This window comes from Lytechinus pictus, chromosome 3 (assembly GCF_037042905.1).
Source record: "Lytechinus pictus isolate F3 Inbred chromosome 3, Lp3.0, whole genome shotgun sequence".
Taxonomy (NCBI): Eukaryota; Metazoa; Echinodermata; class Echinoidea; order Temnopleuroida; family Toxopneustidae; genus Lytechinus; species Lytechinus pictus.
Window position 1 is genome coordinate 42083419 of NC_087247.1, and position 18175 is coordinate 42101593.

At 33.5% G+C, this 18175-nt stretch overlaps 1 protein-coding gene across 2 annotated transcripts; it reads right to left on the bottom strand.

Annotated features, from left to right (window-relative positions):
* Positions 1-172: 172 nt before the first annotated feature.
* LOC135153602 (disintegrin and metalloproteinase domain-containing protein 10-like) lies at positions 173-17561 on the bottom strand. Of its 2 annotated transcripts, XR_010293086.1 has the most exons (15): positions 17151-17561; positions 15863-16001; positions 14878-15002; positions 14401-14651; positions 13820-13932; positions 13079-13202; positions 10756-10939; positions 10155-10309; positions 9265-9451; positions 8605-8764; positions 7872-8058; positions 5541-5634; positions 4638-4861; positions 1948-3911; positions 173-1622 (listed from the first exon to the last, which is right to left on the bottom strand). XR_010293086.1 is itself a non-coding variant. In XM_064097092.1 (14 exons), exons 1-14 carry the CDS (start codon positions 17236-17238, stop codon positions 3657-3659), a joined length of 2286 nt encoding a protein of 761 aa, XP_063953162.1. In that variant the 5' UTR covers positions 17239-17561; the 3' UTR covers positions 173-3656. The 2 variants fall into 2 exon arrangements, 1 of the variants encoding a protein (XP_063953162.1); XM_064097092.1 differs by having other exon boundaries at positions 173-3911.
* Positions 17562-18175: the final 614 nt, after the last annotated feature.

Sequence of the window (18175 nt, forward strand, 5' to 3'; positions counted from 1 at the left end):
CCTGAAATATGGATTAATTCAGTTTACTTTTCTTGCTTTCCTTCATCCAGAACTAGGTATGGAAAACTTGCTTTGAACACTACATTCTTTTTTATTTCATTATGCATATGAGAATCTTTTCTGAATTCCTATCTTACTAATAAAATTTATACAACACATTGAAAATGCAAAATCAATAACACAATAAGTTCAAGCATTTATTATTTAAGTATATTTTCTCATCAAAGCAAAATTAGTAACTTCAGTACAAGATTGTGATCTTTTTGAAAACAACCATAATCTGAAAGACTTGGATTTCATATTCATATAAATATGTATATATTGTAGAAAATTTTAGACTATTTGAAATATGATAACACTACATAGAAATCACAAATCTGAAATAATTCTTTATACATATAATTGTAGTTTATACCAAATTACAATAATCTAAAATTGTTTTAAAGACACAAAAGTTCATATTTCAAAGCTATCTCAATTGTTTTTGCTGTAGTATGAAAGACTAGACAAAGTACAGATCTGCATAATCAATGATTTTTCAAAATGTTTCTTTTCAACTTTCTATACTCATGTTTCTGGCTATTTGCATTACAAAAATCCATTTGTAAAACATGACTATTTGACACACAATATTAGCAGTAATCAATCAATTACATTTTATCAGTTCATTAAAATTGAAATATTATAAAAGGCATACAAAAGTTCAAAATCACACTTCTGTATTCAGCTGTGTGACAAGGCACCACAAAAAGCTGTAGTGAGTGATTTTCAGTTTTTATGTCATATGGTTTTGATCAGAATGGTCAAATTTCAGTCTTCAGTATTTCATGAAAAAGTAGAATTTTTCCTATGTACTATAAAAAAAATATATGAAGCGATCAAACCCAGAGCGATGTTTTTGACAGTTTTAATTAGACCCAATTTTGTCTTTTGTATTGCATTGCAGTTCTTCCTGAAATCCAAAATATTCTACCCCCCCCCCCACCTTGAGCATCCATAACTCAAGAACTGGGTATGCAATTGTGTTGGTTCATGTTTGTAACAATGAACAGGATGTGCTTAGTTCATGCACCAACTTTGGTGGAAATTTGAAGACTCCTATGAAAACATTGATTTCTAATCCTCTCTTTGTCACCTTCACACAATAGTGGGAGGGGGGGTTAGAGTGTTTCAATAAACTAGCCAACGATAATCCCTTATTTATCAATATTCTATGGCAGTGAACATTCTATTTAAAGTTGGTTAAGATCATCCAATGGTAGCAAGTTATACAATATTCTAAGACAAAGGATCACTATCAGATGGGTTTTGCGGCCTAGCCACAAACCCTGTATTACCCTTCATTTTCTTCATCAAATTGGGCTTATAAGCTAAGTCCACAAGGCAAATTTATCCATTCATACTATTAATGTCATTTTGGGGTCATATTCATCTACCATCTGCTTGAGAGATACATGTGTTTATTAAAGGACAAGTCCACCCTGACAAAAAGTTGATTTGAATAAAAAGAGAAAAATCCAACAATCATAACACTGAAAATTTCATCAAAATCGGATGTAAAATAAAAAAGTTATGACATTTTAAAGTTTCGCTTAATTTCACACAACAGTTATATGCACATCCTGGCCAGTATGCAAATGAGGGGACTGATGACATCACGCACTCACTATTTCTTTTGTATTTTATTATCTGAAATATGAAATATTCTGATTTTCTCCCCCATGTCATTTGAAATCGAGCTTTATTCCTCCCTGAACTTGTGGAATTAACATTATTCAACATTATGTAGTTCAGTCAAGTTTTACATTATTGTCAATTCTGTATAAATTGATATATTGTACAATTCAAACAATAAAAAACAAAAGAAATAGTGAGTGATGGACATCATAGACTCTCGCATTTGCATATCAATGAGTTGTGCATATAACTGTTTTGAGAAAAATATGCGAAACTTTAAAATGTCATAACTTTCTTATTTTACATCCGATTTTGATGAAGTTTTCAGCGTTATGCTCGTTAGATTTTTCTCTATTCATTCAAATCAACATTTTTCTGGGGTGGACTTGACCTTTAAAATTCATTTCTTCAGTCTAATAATATGCAGAAAGATATTTACAAAGGCACTACTTTATTTCATCAGCTGTCGATGTTAGATGTACACAACCTGATATTTACATTACGTTTGTCACCCAAAAAGCACAAAATAATTTAATTTCATTTTTGTTCTTTTTGTGTCAAGTTTTATATGTACCGGTACTAACCATATTTCTTGTTTTATTTTACTGGCAGTATATGAGTTTGGTCCAATAAATATTAGAAAAAGTATATATACATTTCAGTTTTTTTTTAAAGCATAACAAAACCCTGTGTCCCAGAATGGAAGTAGCATAGCATTTAAGTACTAAGTACTTAATAAAAAAAGAGCCCATATAAATTCAGCTCTTAAAATGCTAACATCTAATTATCACAATGCCGATGTACTCTATAATAATCGTTAATAGCACTGTGTTGATAACATATTTGGAAAGCCCTTCTAAACTAATACTGACCATATAGTTTTCATATATCTGATGAAAAAAGAATGATATTCCACATTAACATCATCTTTGGCTGTTGCAAAATTGAATAAATAAATCAATCAACATGTCCACATTGAGCCTTGAATAATGCATCTGTATTCTCAAGTGAAATATCTCAAATTCTTCCACATTAAATGAAGGAGGTGAAATATTTCTTTACTTCATTTTTTTTAATAGTGATATATGACCAAAATAGAATTCTAAGAACAATTATGTTGACAGTTTTCACAAAGAAGCAAAAATCTGATTTAAAAAAATCAAGAAACCATTTGTCTATATTTGTACTAGATTGTCAAATCTCACAAATTTTAGTCTTTAACTGTTTCACCCAATTCCTTACATATTATTATCTAAAAATTTGTTTCTTTCCACTGAAATTTTCTTGGGATGATTCTTAAAAACAGTCACTATATAACAGTTAATTAAAGGTTAAGTCCACCCAAGAAATATGTTGATATGAATCATCTAACAAGCATAATGCTGAAAAATTTATCAAAATCATCCGATTTCGATGAAATTTTCAGTGTTATACTTGTTGGATTTTTCTCTTTTTATTCACATCAACTTTTTGTTAGGGTGGACTTGTCCTTTAACTTTGGCATACATTTGTCCCTGGTAATGGTATAACTAAAAATTTGTGCAAGATGTACATCACAAATAGTACCGAAATATGATGATGCTTGCAGGTACTACACTACAAATGGAATACCTGTTGCACTTTTTTGCTGAAATTGCACAAGGTTACCATGACACCATATGGTTAATTGCAGTTCAAAGTGGGACTATAGAGAAGTTTTGTTAATATATTGATACCTTTAATACCATATTTCAATTATTTTTTGGTAACATGATGATTAAGCAACTCATGTGTTTTTTCTAACATTAATAAATATGCATTTTTAAATGAAGATCATTGGTTAAACTTAGGTTATCCCCTTATAAAAAACTATATTCAACAGGACACTTCTCATGTTAGCAAGCAAAATACCAAGCCCTAAAAACTCTATCATATCTGATTTAAACTCCTATCCAGCATGTGTTCACACACATTAATACTATAAAGCACAAACCAAGGAACTAGAATGGCGTAGCTCTGTCCTCTACTAGGTGATCAGGATGCGATTCAATAGGGGGCGGATGCATACCAGGAGCCATGCTGCCACGGTAACGCTTACGTTGCAGCTTGACGTAGACACTGGAACGTTTCTTGTATCGTTCTACCTCTTGATCCCATGGATTATCAGTGGGGATGACCCGGTTACACAGGACCACAATGAGTATCATCAGGATTATGATGGCAATACCAATGATTAAGACAACATACCAGTAGGTCTGAAGAGAATAATGTTGGGAAAGATTATAGGTTATCACTCAGCAATACCATTATAGCATTGTAAATCCATTATTCTTGGCATTGGTATGATTACTTTGTTCTTTGCCTAAGTAACATCATTTTCATTAAGAAAGAAAAAATGTCTAATGAATACAATTATTGTTGTTGATGTTCATATTTAACTTCATTCTCATTCAGAAAATGATATAGGCGCCATTCAAGTAAAGTGCTTCACTTGTTTTATTATTTCATCAGTAGTTAAGGCCTATATACCTTTATGTAATTAAGAATTAGATTGTCATTAAAAAAACCTTAATTTTGATGAAAGAAATTGGCAAGCACACGCCAGGTTTGATATTTTGTATATCACAAAAGTGGTTTCATACAAAAAAAAAGACAAGGAAATTGTTGGGACCAATTTTTTTTTTCATTAGAAATCTAAAATCTAAATGTTCACAAAATACACCAGATTAAAGATCGCATCTTTCACACATTTCATGCTTTCGATATTATGTTTCATTCTATCTAACAATGAGTTCAAGCCCCATACAAATAATCTCTCAATTTACTTCAACTTAACGAAGGCTATCAAACTGAAACGACTGTAATGACAAGCCACAGAAGTATCAAGGACTGAAAATGAAAACCATATTCTTTGAATTTGTTAGTCCATTTAACAAGATTTAATCTGCTTATAAACTTGAAAGAAAGATGAAAAAGCTCACCATCAGCCACTCCCTAATAGCATCTGTCAGTTGCGGTTCATCACTGTAGAAGATCCTTCTGATGATACTAGCTAGAGGACCATCTTCATCAACCTCTCTACAGTTATGAAAACCATCACAATATCCCATGTAATCACCGCATGGTGAACCAGCATCAGTTTTCAATGGTTCGGCCTGGCCTGGAGGTAGACCTAGTCTATATGAACTTAGACATAGATTCGTTCCTGATAAAGATTAGAACAGATACAGATAAAAGACATGGTTGGAATCTGAATTGAATGAGGAAAATTAATAGATAAAATATGAATAGCACAGCTATGATAGGCCTACTAAAGAGCTGTGATGTTCCAAACTTTCCAACAATCGAACCCTACTGCATAGAAAGACAATCAACTAGTATTCATAATTTAATGGAAAAAAAACATCAAACAAAGGATTTCTATTTTCTACAGTGGAAGTTTATTCTTGAAACAAAAACGGCTGAGACACAATCCACTATTTTATTCTAACTTGCCTTTTGAGTGAGGAAGGTTTAGAAGCAGTTTGACCTGTAATCTGTGTACATAAGTTTCATTTGTTGATTGACTCTTCTCTGTGAACTTACCAGTATACACATTATAAACTCATGCTCAGTAAAACAGATCATATGTTAAAACAATCATATTAAATATTTTTATTACAATGAAATACTACCTGGATGTAATCACAAAATAATAGTAAAAAACTTGTAATTCATTCCTATCTTTTTTTATCAAACTGGGTATGCTTTCTACCAATATTTTTTCATCTTTTTTAATTTCATTTATTTTTTTGTTTTATTTATGTTCCTGATTCCATTATAAGTTTAATATTATAATGAAAGTATGAAAATGCATGCACAATGACACTGACAAAGATCCTTACTATCATCTAAGCAGCATAAGTCACATAGCTCAGCCTCATCTGTACACTGGCATTCTCTACGATTCTGAAGAAAACATATAGACCTCGTACATTCCTGTTATAGAAAACAAGTGTCAGAAAAAAGAGGAAGAGAGAGAAAGAAAAAGAAAGAGAGAACCATGGTACATTTGAGTTTAATGAGATACTGAAATGGTTTCTTTTTATTTTGAATATGTATAAAAACTGTATTAGTCTATATTCCTATTCTTCATCCACACAAATTGTTTTTATGTATGCATTTAAATGTTTGTCAAGAGAAGTGCATCTCCCTTTGTAACAATACTCCTTTTTCATGGGGGGCAGTAAAAATGAATGTTTTCTATATTATGTTTTATGTGATTTGGAACAAAACTGAAAGCGCCTTCTGTGAATTGTTTCAAAACTTATCAACACTTTCTCCATAAACTGAACTATTTAGAATAAGAGTTTTAATCACATTAAGATGGGGGACATGTCGCTAATACAGTGGTGCTCAGAAGTTAGTGAAACCCACCAGAAAGTGTTCATGTTCTGTCATGTTTCAGATATTTAATTGTGAGGTCAGGTGACAAAATATTGCATTCAATAACGTTTCTTTATCTGGGCTCACCTAACATTGTAGTGTTGTTGTCTACATTCAACACTCAGCATGGAGGAATGCATTTTTTGGTGGGGTTCACTATTAAGTTTTGAGCACAACTGTATTAGGGACTCTGGCCCAACCCCTGAAATCTCATATCACAACCTATCCCCATGGTGATCTCATGCCGAGTTATGGATACCTGCCAAAAATCTCAGCCAAAAATCTCAGGCATCACTGGTTTTTTACCTTGACATGTCTGAACAGAGCATGAATCACTGGTATAAGTGTGCCCTACCAACTCCCACTCTTCAGCTCCACCTCCTCCTTCCTCAATCCCTCCCTCCATCCCTCGGAGATTAGTGTTCACATTGGTGATGCACGTATGGTTCACACAAACCATCAATCTTATTCTAACAATTTGTGATTTCCCCCTTGTTCCTGACTTACGTGTATACCATCCCACTGGGCAATTTGTTACCGATTACCAATTTTACCGGTTATTACCGGTAATATCACCCGGAAATTTGAGTAACACCAAATATTACCGTTATTACCATGTTATTACCGAAATTATAATTCCTGTTGATACCTGTTACTGTTATCACCCTGATGAAACCTACATTTACCTAGTTACAACAGGGTGATGAGGGGTAATAAGGGTAATGTTGAATGACTTTGATTGGTTATAACATTGCAAACTTTAGTAATAAGAGCAATCTTACAGCAATCCCAGCGAAATTTTCAAAGTCCAAAAAATTACTGTTATCACCCTGATGAAACCAACATTTTACCCAGTTACAAACAGGTTGATAAGGGGTAATGGGTAATGTTGAAACGCTTCCATTCCCAGACAGCAAAGTATCTGGATCACATACGGTTCTTATCTGGGATATCTGGGTCCCATATGGGCCCACATGGAACCCAGATGAAAACATATACTTGAACCCACATGGTGCCCAGATAGGACTCAGATGGAAACGAGACCTCCAACCCATGCGGAACCCATTAATATTGGGTAAATGGAGTAATATCAGATGGTAATATCAGGAAAATGCTGGGAATATTAGTTACTCATGAATATTCATTACTACAATAAATGGCCAAAATTTTAGCTAATATAGCTGTAATAATTAATGTGTTTATGTTTATGCAATTATTCCACCCAGAAAATTTTCAGAAAAATGTGTAGTTTATATATCATATTAGTCATAATCATGACATTAATTTTAGAAAAATGTTTTAGGGTTGAATAATTGTTAACCATAATTTGTCAAGTGTTGTAAACTCGCTCAATATATAGAAGTAAATGACAGGGTTTGGTGGATAGGTGTAGGATAGGATTAGGATTAGGATGTAGGATTTTAGGATAGGATAAGATGATATGGCTTAGAGTATGGAGTTGTAAAAATGTGCTTCAATGACCCTAATGACACTAATTGTTTTTTTAATGAGCCGACATTAATTGGGTAATATTGGGTAAACAGAGTAATATGAGGTGGTGATATCATTAAAATGCTGGAAATATCGGTTACATCATACTGGGTAATATTGGGTAAATGGAGTAATATCGGGTCCGGGTAATAACGGGGAAAGATTGGTCTACTATTTCCCCGTTACTACCCACTGGTGTTACCGTGGTAATAACTACGTTATTACCTGTTACAACCCGGGTAATATCGGGTAAAATGCCCAGTGGGATGCAGCTTTGAGCACCAAACTGAATTACTTACCCCATTATGACAGAGTTTTCTTCCATTATCACACTGAGTTAGATCAGCCTCAGGGGTTGGTACAGGACATATCGAGGAGTTCCCAGGACAGAAAGCTGGTCCATGACATTCATCACTCTGTTCACATTGTTCACTACTAGCCTTGTAAGTACAGGTATTTGCATCACAGCACACTCCCTCAGTCGGGCTATTTCAAAAAAAGAATCGAAACTCAGCAGTCAGTCAATTGTTTTCATCTTACTTACATGGAATGGGTAGGTAGAGGTTAATGTCTTTCATTTAATAATTGATTTGTAGCACAAATACTAGTCACTGTTGAAGCACTTTCACGCAGTAATGAATTCGCTCATTGTCTCAAAACTTTAAGTACCCAAAATTAAGTACCTAGTTAAAAAGTAATCTAACACAAAATAACAAAAAACGCTCATCTTATAGGGGGTAAACAAAAATAAATCATCCAAAGCGTTTGATTCATAATGGCCTAATCTTCCATAAGAGTGTGATTGATCCAATTAATAAAAAATATGAAAACCAGCAGCCCCATAATTGTATTTACATTCTTATCCCTTTGTAAATCAAGCCAAAAGTAAAAAATAATGAGGCATGCACAAGCATTTGTCATATTTCTAAGACCTGCTTCGAAAGGAGGGGTAAATGATATTCTACTTGATGGTTTCACCTGCTTTCCATACTTAAGGTTGTACAACTTTGTAATATGCTTCACACTACCAACCTGCATTGTGCTTGGTTTGCTAGTCTGCAAGCATTGGGTTGAGTATGATCTGTATTCTGCGGTACACAGCAGCTATGAGTACACTCCTCTTCATAACCACAGTCACACTCTTCTCCTTCCTCAGTGATTCCATTCCCACAGAAAGTGATGTCTGATTGAGCTGTCAAAGGTCAATATGATGATTATGATCAATCTTGAATGGTAAAGTATTTGAATCCCCTATACATCGCTAGGTCAACTCTAATGGATGTGGTTTCAATCAGAAATCTTTCCTTGAGCACGATACATTTACTGCAGGGTCGGTCTTCCAATTGAAAAACAATTCTCCAGGGGACACCTTTTCCCAAAATGGAAACTTCCTCAGTTCCTGAAGGAATTGTCCTAGCTTAGCATATTATCATAATGATGTGTGCACTTCATACAACTTTAACGAAGGACTGTACACTTGTCTAAGAATCTCTGAATCACAAAAGTTCAGAGATTACATATCTACTTGATCAAATACAATGTGAGACCATTTAAAACTTCAAATCGGACAAAAGTTAACTTACATAACTGGCAAAGTAGATCAAGTCTTTAACTCAGACATAATTAGAATGGGAAGAGAATAATTTATTCAAGGTTTACTATACTTTCTGAAAAGTTTAAACTGAAACCTACATTTGAAGCAGTTAGTTTTACTGTATCCAAGGAAGACAGTAGACAGAATGTTAGAGATGGTAGTTATACTGCAGGGTGAAAACCTCTGATTATTGACAAGGTTACCAGCCGATGAGTGTGAGAACATGATGTAGTTACCAAGAGCTCCACCAGGCACACAGGCATCACCAGGGACACCAGGGTCATGCTAAGAAAAAAAAGAGGAAACACAATGAATGCACCCAACCATAGGCTCACCTCTTTGATAGGAAGTACAAATACCAACAAATATACAAACTTAAAATTTTGCATAAAAACCACCTTCTTGACTACAAAGGATAATCACATTAGATATATTTCTCTACCATTTACATTAAACTCAGGTTGCAAACATGTTAGGATGAGGTACAATATCTACAATTTTCATTCCATATGGGGTACTTATAACATGATGTATTTTACATTACTTTTTAGTATTCACCTTTTTTTTGCAGTAATTATAATGTAATGTACATTTTCATGAATGGCATTGTTGACACCTATCAGACTCTTTACAACTCGATTGTAATATCTTTTTTTTTCATTCTATTAACAAGTTCTGAATATGCAATCCAAGTTCACATTAGATCTTGCATTACTACATCACTTGAAACAATAACAGGCGAGTTATAGATGTATGGTAAGGGTTAAGGTGAGGATTAGAGATAGGGTATGGTAATACAAGCTGGACTATCATGCAGGTTTTCCACTGAAGCAGAATCACCAGAGTAAATGCTGCGATACATACACAGTACCTGAACTACATGTATGAAGATGTCACAATTAAAATGATTTCAGTGCTGCCATCAGCAAAAGAAAAATTGTCAGCATTTCACTTTTGACCCCTCCAATATTTATCAAACTATTCTTACCTGAGAGCCAAAGCTATGTCCGATCTCATGAGCAAAGGTCAAATGTGAGACAAGAGGAGGGACATTAGACTCATAATTGTTTGTTGTTACTATTCCTGTATTCAGTGTTTGGCCATTAGATGATTGCTTGTCACAGATACCTCCATTGCTGGATCCTGAATGAAAAAAAATAAAACATAATAAAGTTTTTGAATGAGGATTATTAGATATTGCTTATCACAGAGTTCACTACTGCTTTATCCTGAATGAAGAAATAAAAACATACAAAAGTATTGATTATGTGTAACAAAACAGCAATTTAAAATGCAAGAATTTGTAAATAAATACATTCCATAAATAATCATATAAGAATAGATTATCAATAATTATGAATGTGAATATGAAATCAATTGTGTTACCTTTTGTACACCTTTTTTAACAAAAGATAGTAAACATCTCTTTTTCATTTGAACATGTATCAAAAGATTGAATTAATTTTGAAAATGAAATCATTGAGTTCATATCCTTGTTTTATCAGTTTCAATAATGAGTTCAACATAATAGAAGACATTCTCCAGCTTTGACATCCTTGCTTTTATCTCTAATAGACCAATAAACTTACTTGAAGATGATGCGATCCAAGCCAAACCAAGGACGCCATTAGCAAAGTCACGATTTGCAAATGTATAGGCAAGGCAGTAGGCATTGAAATTTCCTGTTGAAGCTAAATCCAGAAATTTTTCAACACCGATGTAGTTGTTGCCAAATAGGTAAGAAGTTCTACCAATATCTTCAGGGGTCCACACCTGAAATTAAATAACAAGTATGTAAGACAGATCAATTTATTGTTCATTATATATCAATTCAAGCACAAATCAAGCATACAATAAAACACTCCAGGCAAAATAATCAAACAGAGTATAAGATTATAATTCTTGATAAAAGTTGAATATAGGGCAATTCCATAAAATATGTATGTCCGACCCCATGTTTGGGACCTTCATGAAATTGTCTGTCTCTGATTTCTGGTTCTTTTGATAGTCTGTGATGTTCTAAAAGGACCATGACTTGGTCAGTTCCTGAAAAGAAGTAAAACTTGAGAAAAAATGGGGGTCGGATGTACAAAAAGGTTGATTATTTTACAGAATTGCCCTATATATATTTTCATAGATCTGGGTCTCATTTTATACTTAAGACTTGTCATATGCACAATTTTTATAACAGCTTTTCTATTAGCCAATTAAACTGAATGGTTTCAGTAGCTTGTTATCATAACAGGCCCCAAAAAGTGGAGTCATGTGAACTAAGATATGGGCATCTAAATCAAACAGAATGGAGCCCTTGCTTTCAGACAACTACTCCTGAATTATACTGCAAAGGATTAAAAAAAAATTATATTGAATTTTTTACAATAGTTTGTGTAATCTATTTAATTGTACATATTTGTAAGGTGTTTAGTGTTTGACCGTGACTGTATAGTTTTCAGTGATTGATTATTACATTGCATGCCAAACAGGGACTTTATAATTTCAGCAATACTTTCTTGTATTATTGTCATGTTTTACCTCTTTTCTTCAGTGCACCAAGAGCATTATGAAAAATGAGTAACCTGAAGGTGAAAACTTCTCACTAAATTTCGGTTCATACGTTAAACCCATTACTTGCTAAACAAATGTAAATGTACAATATATGTAGGGGCGTTGCCACTGGAGAATTTTGATAGGGGGAGCAAGACACCCTAAAGATGGTGTCATTTTTTTCAATTTATTCAATAACAGGAGTAACAGAGTTATTTGAACAAGATATCTCTGTTAGTAAGCTTTCTTTCTTCCCTTTTCTTTATCTTCTCCCCTTTTCTCCTGTTCCCACTACTTAAAAAATGAAAGGGGTGGTCAACCACCCCACACACTATAATAGCGCTGCCCCTAGCTGCACATACAGTATGTAGGTACAGAAGGTAATTACTTCTTAATATTTCTTGAGATGATTCAAGAGATTCAATTCAACAATTATTTCCAAAGTAAAATCATTAATACATTTCTAAAAGTTACAATACAGTATACAATGGAGGTAACAACTCAATAGGCACAGCTTGTGACGAGTTCACCTTGACATATAAACAATAAAGACATAATACATGTACATGATCTGACCAAAGACAAGATTTCAGAAGAAAAAACATTGACTCATTTCCTCCAGTAGACATTGTTACATCAAAAACCTTTGACCCTCAAACAACCACACCTGACTTGAAAAATATATTACATCCTGCTTCCTACACTGAAAAGCATGATATTTATGATAAGACATTAACATTATTTTAACCTATCCGGTACACCACGTACAATAGGCCTACCATCATTACTACTGCTTCACTTTCAAAAGTATTGGTATGACAACTTTTAACAATAGGAAATTGGGGGTATTACCAGTATTGAGAACTAGCTGCCAGAAACATGTGTAGCACGTTCATAGATTACCGGTATGACCATCAACAACCAATACAAAATGAGCATTGAGGATTTAGGAGTTCTTAAAAAATACCAAACAAACGATTCTTACAAGGGTTGTCATAAAAAGGGAACAGGATAGCTTCTTGTCCTTGATTGAACCCAAGACTGACACTGCACTCAGGATTTCTGTGAGGCACCCTACATGGACATGCCATAAGGCCAGACACTGGACCCACAAGAGTCATCTTGATCAAATTTTATTTAAACTCACATTAAGATTAATCTCATCTGATATATCTCTCAAGTATACAAATAGAATCAATCTCAATTTGAGTTTAATTTGAAGCAATCACAAATCATAGCAGAGGCCCCAGAAGATGCCAGATACATGTTTGCAGTCTTAAAGTTGTTAGAAGGTGTTCACAAATGGATCTTACCAAATTGACTAGTATCCGATTGATCGATAGTAGTCTTTATAAATTGCTTGCTTACCCTTAATCTTTCCACACTGAATGAGATGTTTCGGTAGTCACCAAAGTCTGTGTTCCCATAGATAGCATTGGCTGCTTGAACATGCTGACCTATCTGAGTGACAACTGCACTAACAGACCCATGCCTGTGAAAGAAATAAATGGGAGCATAAATAATAAATACACTAAAAGCAGTTTAACCTCCTACTTGATAAGGTCAAGGAAAACAAAAATTATGATGCATAGGACAAATCTGTTTATATTTCCTGTAGCCTCATTTAAATTCACCGTGTAGTTGTTCTACAATCAAAACAATAATCAACTTGTCATTAGTGGCAGAAATAATGTTCTAAGATGAAACAGAAGTGGTGCATTTAATCACAGGTGAAGAAAATCAAAAAACGTATTTAGAAATTTGGCATTGCACATAATTCTGAAAGCACTTTTTGGTATAAAATATTACCACATTCCATTGTTTAATTTGCACATGCACTTATGTGGAGAGGAGGACTGTTTGTGTTGACTACAAAGAAAGCATACATTATCTGTTAAATACAAACAACCAGGTGACCCGACTGTTTTGAGTCTCTCTGATGAATTGGTACATGTAGCAATGATCACAGACTATAGCCTTTACTGAAAAGTATGATTACATTAAAAAGAACTTGAACCTAGAACCTTCTCGATATGAGACCAACGCTACAATGTTTGTTTGGCAGCAATATTCTCATTCACTAAATGAAACATCCTGAATATCCCTCACCTTTCATAAAATGTATGATCAGCTTGAATAAAGAGAGAGCATGTTTGTTCATCTTCATTAATCGTCTGTCTCTTCTTGCGATATGGAACATCATGAACATCAGCTTCAGAGTGCTAAATAAGAACATTGTATGAAACAGAGTTAATAATAAATTCATGACATGAAATACCAACTCCATAGCATATTGCTTTAACACAGTGGAATTGTAAGAAAATATGGGCCAGGGAGAGTACATCAACATAACAATTGAAAGAAATATGATATATTGAAAAAATACAATGTTCACTACTGAATTATAAATCATTAATATTGATAGCAACAGATTCCTTAAGTACAGTCTCTTCATTTTTCTATACATAAAGAAAATGAATCCAAATATCAAATTGAATTACTATTAAGAGGAAGGGAGATTCAAATCATTACATGATTTATTTTAACATCAAGTGGATAAAGAAAATAATACACCCATGCAATTGACAATGAATCCTAACAAAAAATGTTTTAATGGAACCGACACCTCAAACATCATAACAGAATAACAGAATTATCACATTTAACAACAACAAGAACATAATACTCACTCTCAAGTTCTTGAGTTTTTCATCCATTCTTTTCTTTATCTCTCCTTTTACTCCACAACTGCCCAGACCATCATCTTTTGTCTCTGCTTGGACAACATCTTCATCTTTATATATGATGGAATGAAAGTCAGCACCTTCCAAGTACCGACTTGATGGCTCCACCGAATAATACTCTTGGGATTGAGGAATTTGGATACGCCCTTCAAATTTCCCTTCTCTGACAGTCCCATGACAATATGTATCAATTTCATCTATAAAAAAATACACATAAAATACATATACAGAATAAGTGATTGATACCATGGAAACATTCGTCTTGACTCTTGATAGAAGAAGATCTCTATTCTCATGCCGAACAAAACACACATATTGTCAGATCTTTCTCCTTAAATCAGGCTATTGCAATCAATTTTTCATAGTAAATATATAAATGTTTAGAAACCCTCACACAGTGCTACATTGAACATGATCACCTACCGACTAATTCACCAATGTACATAGGGGCATCTTGAAATGACATGGGAATCTCCCCTTGTGATGTCACAACTCTGAACTCCTTTGAAAAAGTGCTGACATCTTTCTTCAACCTTAAATGAAAATCTCTGTAATGAACAAAACAAAATATAAGTAACAAAAGAGTAATAATTTGCAGTGTATACCAAGCCATTGAATCTGCACAAATTAAATTTTAAAAAATGCATAGACCTATAATAGCAAAACACTTCCCAGGCCTCCTGTACTGTTCCATGCAGGTATATATACAAGTCTATTTTCATAATATCTTCAATTTTGTATTATGTAGAAAGAATAAATCGTTCTGTATTGGAAAATGTTTGGAAAAAGTTTGTGACCTCAAAGCGGACTTTGGCCTCAAATGTTTTTTTGGGGGGCGTTGTTTCTTAGTTACTCATGGATTAATAACATACTATGTTATGCAGGGCCCACTGGTAGAGCATGTGGCTACCCTGGGTAAATAAACGTTATTATTATTATCTCACAAAGTATATTGCAGTGGATACAAAGTTTAATATGAAAGTGTTATATATGTCCATTGGACAACTAAAGGCAGAAGTCTTGCGATACCTCAACATAGAATGAGTACATTCTAGAATATAAGAACATGAATTTGTAAATAAACAATTATGGTGACTGCTCAAGTGTTCATATTATGCAAAGCATCGTCAACTTTTACATCAAATAGCTTACCTGGAGTCAATTTTATTCAGTATATCACAACCCACATAAGTCTTCTTATTAAAAAAAAATACAACAAGAAATAATTTACAAGTCTCATACAGTTATACTTATTTAATAATTTTCCCAAACTCAATCTAAAATACATGTATACATATGTAAGTTCCTACTAATGTCTTCCATCACCTGGTTTCAACCAAGAAAATATACAAAGTGATCCTTAACAGACACATTATAAATAAAAGAAACACAAACTTGAATGAATTACCTTCCATGTGAGTTGAATTTTATTTTCACTCTTTGCTGAATGTCTGTTGATCTAGCCACTCTCTTATGTTGCAGATTGATGTGTGCAGTATCATAATTCAAGCCCTCATAATGAAGGATGTGCTCATTCAACTTGACAGCTATAAATAATAAACACAGAATTTATTATGTGCCATCCATCTAGTAAACTATTGAGCAATTTTAAACCAATAATTGCAATTTTATTAAAGATCTCATTAAAGTTTATCATGCACAAGCCATTAAAGGACAATTTCACTCCAAAAAGTTAATTTGAATAAAAAGAGAAAAATCCAACAATCATTACACTGAAAAATTCATCAAAATTGGATGTAAAATAAGAAAGTTATGGCATTTTTAAATTTCACTTAAGTTTCACTTAATTTCACAAAGTATTTATATGCACATCTTGATCGGTATGCAAATGAGGAGACTGGTGACATCCCTCACTCACTTTTTCTTTTGTAGTTCATTATATGAAATATTAATTATTCTTATTTTCTCCTCATTGTCCAGTGAAACAAAGTTTAATTCCTCACTGATGTTGTGTAATTACATTTCTTTAACATTTTATGGTTCAGTCAAGTTGATCCTTCCTGTCAAATCTGTAAAAATTGATATATTGTATAATTCACACAATAAAAAACACAAGAAATAGTGAGTGAGGGACATTATCGATTCTCTCATTTGCATGTGACTAAATTGTGCGTATAACTACTTTGTGAAAAATAAGTAAAACTTTAAAATGTAATAACTTTCTTATTTTCATCCAATTTTGAGGAAATTTTCATTATTATATATATTTCATTATTATATTTCATTATATGCTTGTCTGATTTTTCTCTATTAATTTTAATCAACATTTTTCTGAGGTGGACTCGACCTTGAAAGTTTATGCAAATTAGTCATGAATCAATCCACCTCAAACACAATTCAACATTTGAGTTGCATTATTGAAACAGTGAAGATCATTAAGTTCACAAAAATATAGATCTATTGAAATCATGAAAATGAACATACATGTTGATGTAGGCTTTTTTTTCTTATTGCCATCTATAGGCTAGATGATACTTAAGCCATCTCTAATTGATACTTTAATCATTCATAGAGACTTCTTATAACTGTAAAGAGTTTTTTTTATAACAATTTGTGAAAATTTAAAGCAACCACCACTCACGCTCTAAATGGGAAGTTTCAAGTTAGTATTCAAAACTCTGTTTCATAATCAGCTAGCAATATACAAACATGTACATTATGATTTGTATACATACCTTCTGCTACACAAATCATGATGATGTCGATGAATAGCATCCATGTTGTGGAGTGGAAGAGTCTCCGTTTCAGCATCTTAGCATCCATATTGGTAATCACAAACAATTGAACATCTATAATTATATTATTTGCAGAACATTTGCAGGACAAAATAGTTTACTACACCGAAGCCATAATGGTAAATTACATTCGAAGCGATATACTGTCTAACGGAACAAGCAAGCAGTGCGTGAAAGTGTATACGCCCTGGTATAGTACAATGGTATAGTGGTTTGTTCATTTCTATGCATACAATATGCATTAGAGCTCGGTGAACTATGGAACCGGTGATGCGTGAAATCCTTTTGTTATGATCGAATTGTGTTCTGTTCTTCTCGCGATATATACCCCAACCCTTTCAGACTTTAACCAAACAAGCATTTTCACGGAAGGGGGCGTCTTTTTTAAACAATTCACAAGATTTGGGCAATGGAGGGTTTGTTCATTTTTTCTTGCCTTTTTTTTTCTCAAGCAGCCGGGCCGTAACTATAGGGGGGGGGGGGAGGGGGTGACAACATATATATTATATTACATAAGAATTTTTTTTTCATATAACTTTATGCCACATATTTTGCTTAAGGTCTATGTGTTCATCAATCCTGGTGCTCACATATTGTTTGTTTAATGAGATAGATAATTCTGTTCAGAGGGATTAAATGGCACTATATCCCGTTTTCAAGTCAATATACACCAAAATATACCTCCTCTCACTTATCGAGCTTTCAGTATTATTTTGTGTAGTAACATATATGCTTTTTCATGACTACTTAGAGTGATAGCCCCCTTTTAAGGTCTAAATATAAATCATTTCCAGCCCGTCCTTATGTTGAAATACGTATGGTCTTAATGAATTCCTACAAAACAAGCTCGGACAGCCCCCTCTCCAGGTCTGAATATAAGCCTTTTATCAGCTCACGCTTCGCGATCGCAATATTTGATTAGAGAGATACGTACAATGTATATGATTACAATGACTTCACATTTT

Bases quoted from the DNA above. Each gene is read 5' to 3' on its own strand.
- LOC135153602 (XM_064097092.1), bottom strand. From the start codon at position 17,238: ATGGATGCTAAGATGCTGAAACGGAGACTCTTCCACTCCACAACATGG. The intron at 10,310-10,755 runs GTAAGTTTATTG...TTTTTCATTCAG, and splicing joins TTGGATCGCATCATCTTCAA to GATCCAGCAATGGAGGTATC. The intron at 3,912-4,637 runs GTGAGCTTTTTC...TATTCTCTTCAG, and splicing joins CTATTAGGGAGTGGCTGATG to ACCTACTGGTATGTTGTCTT.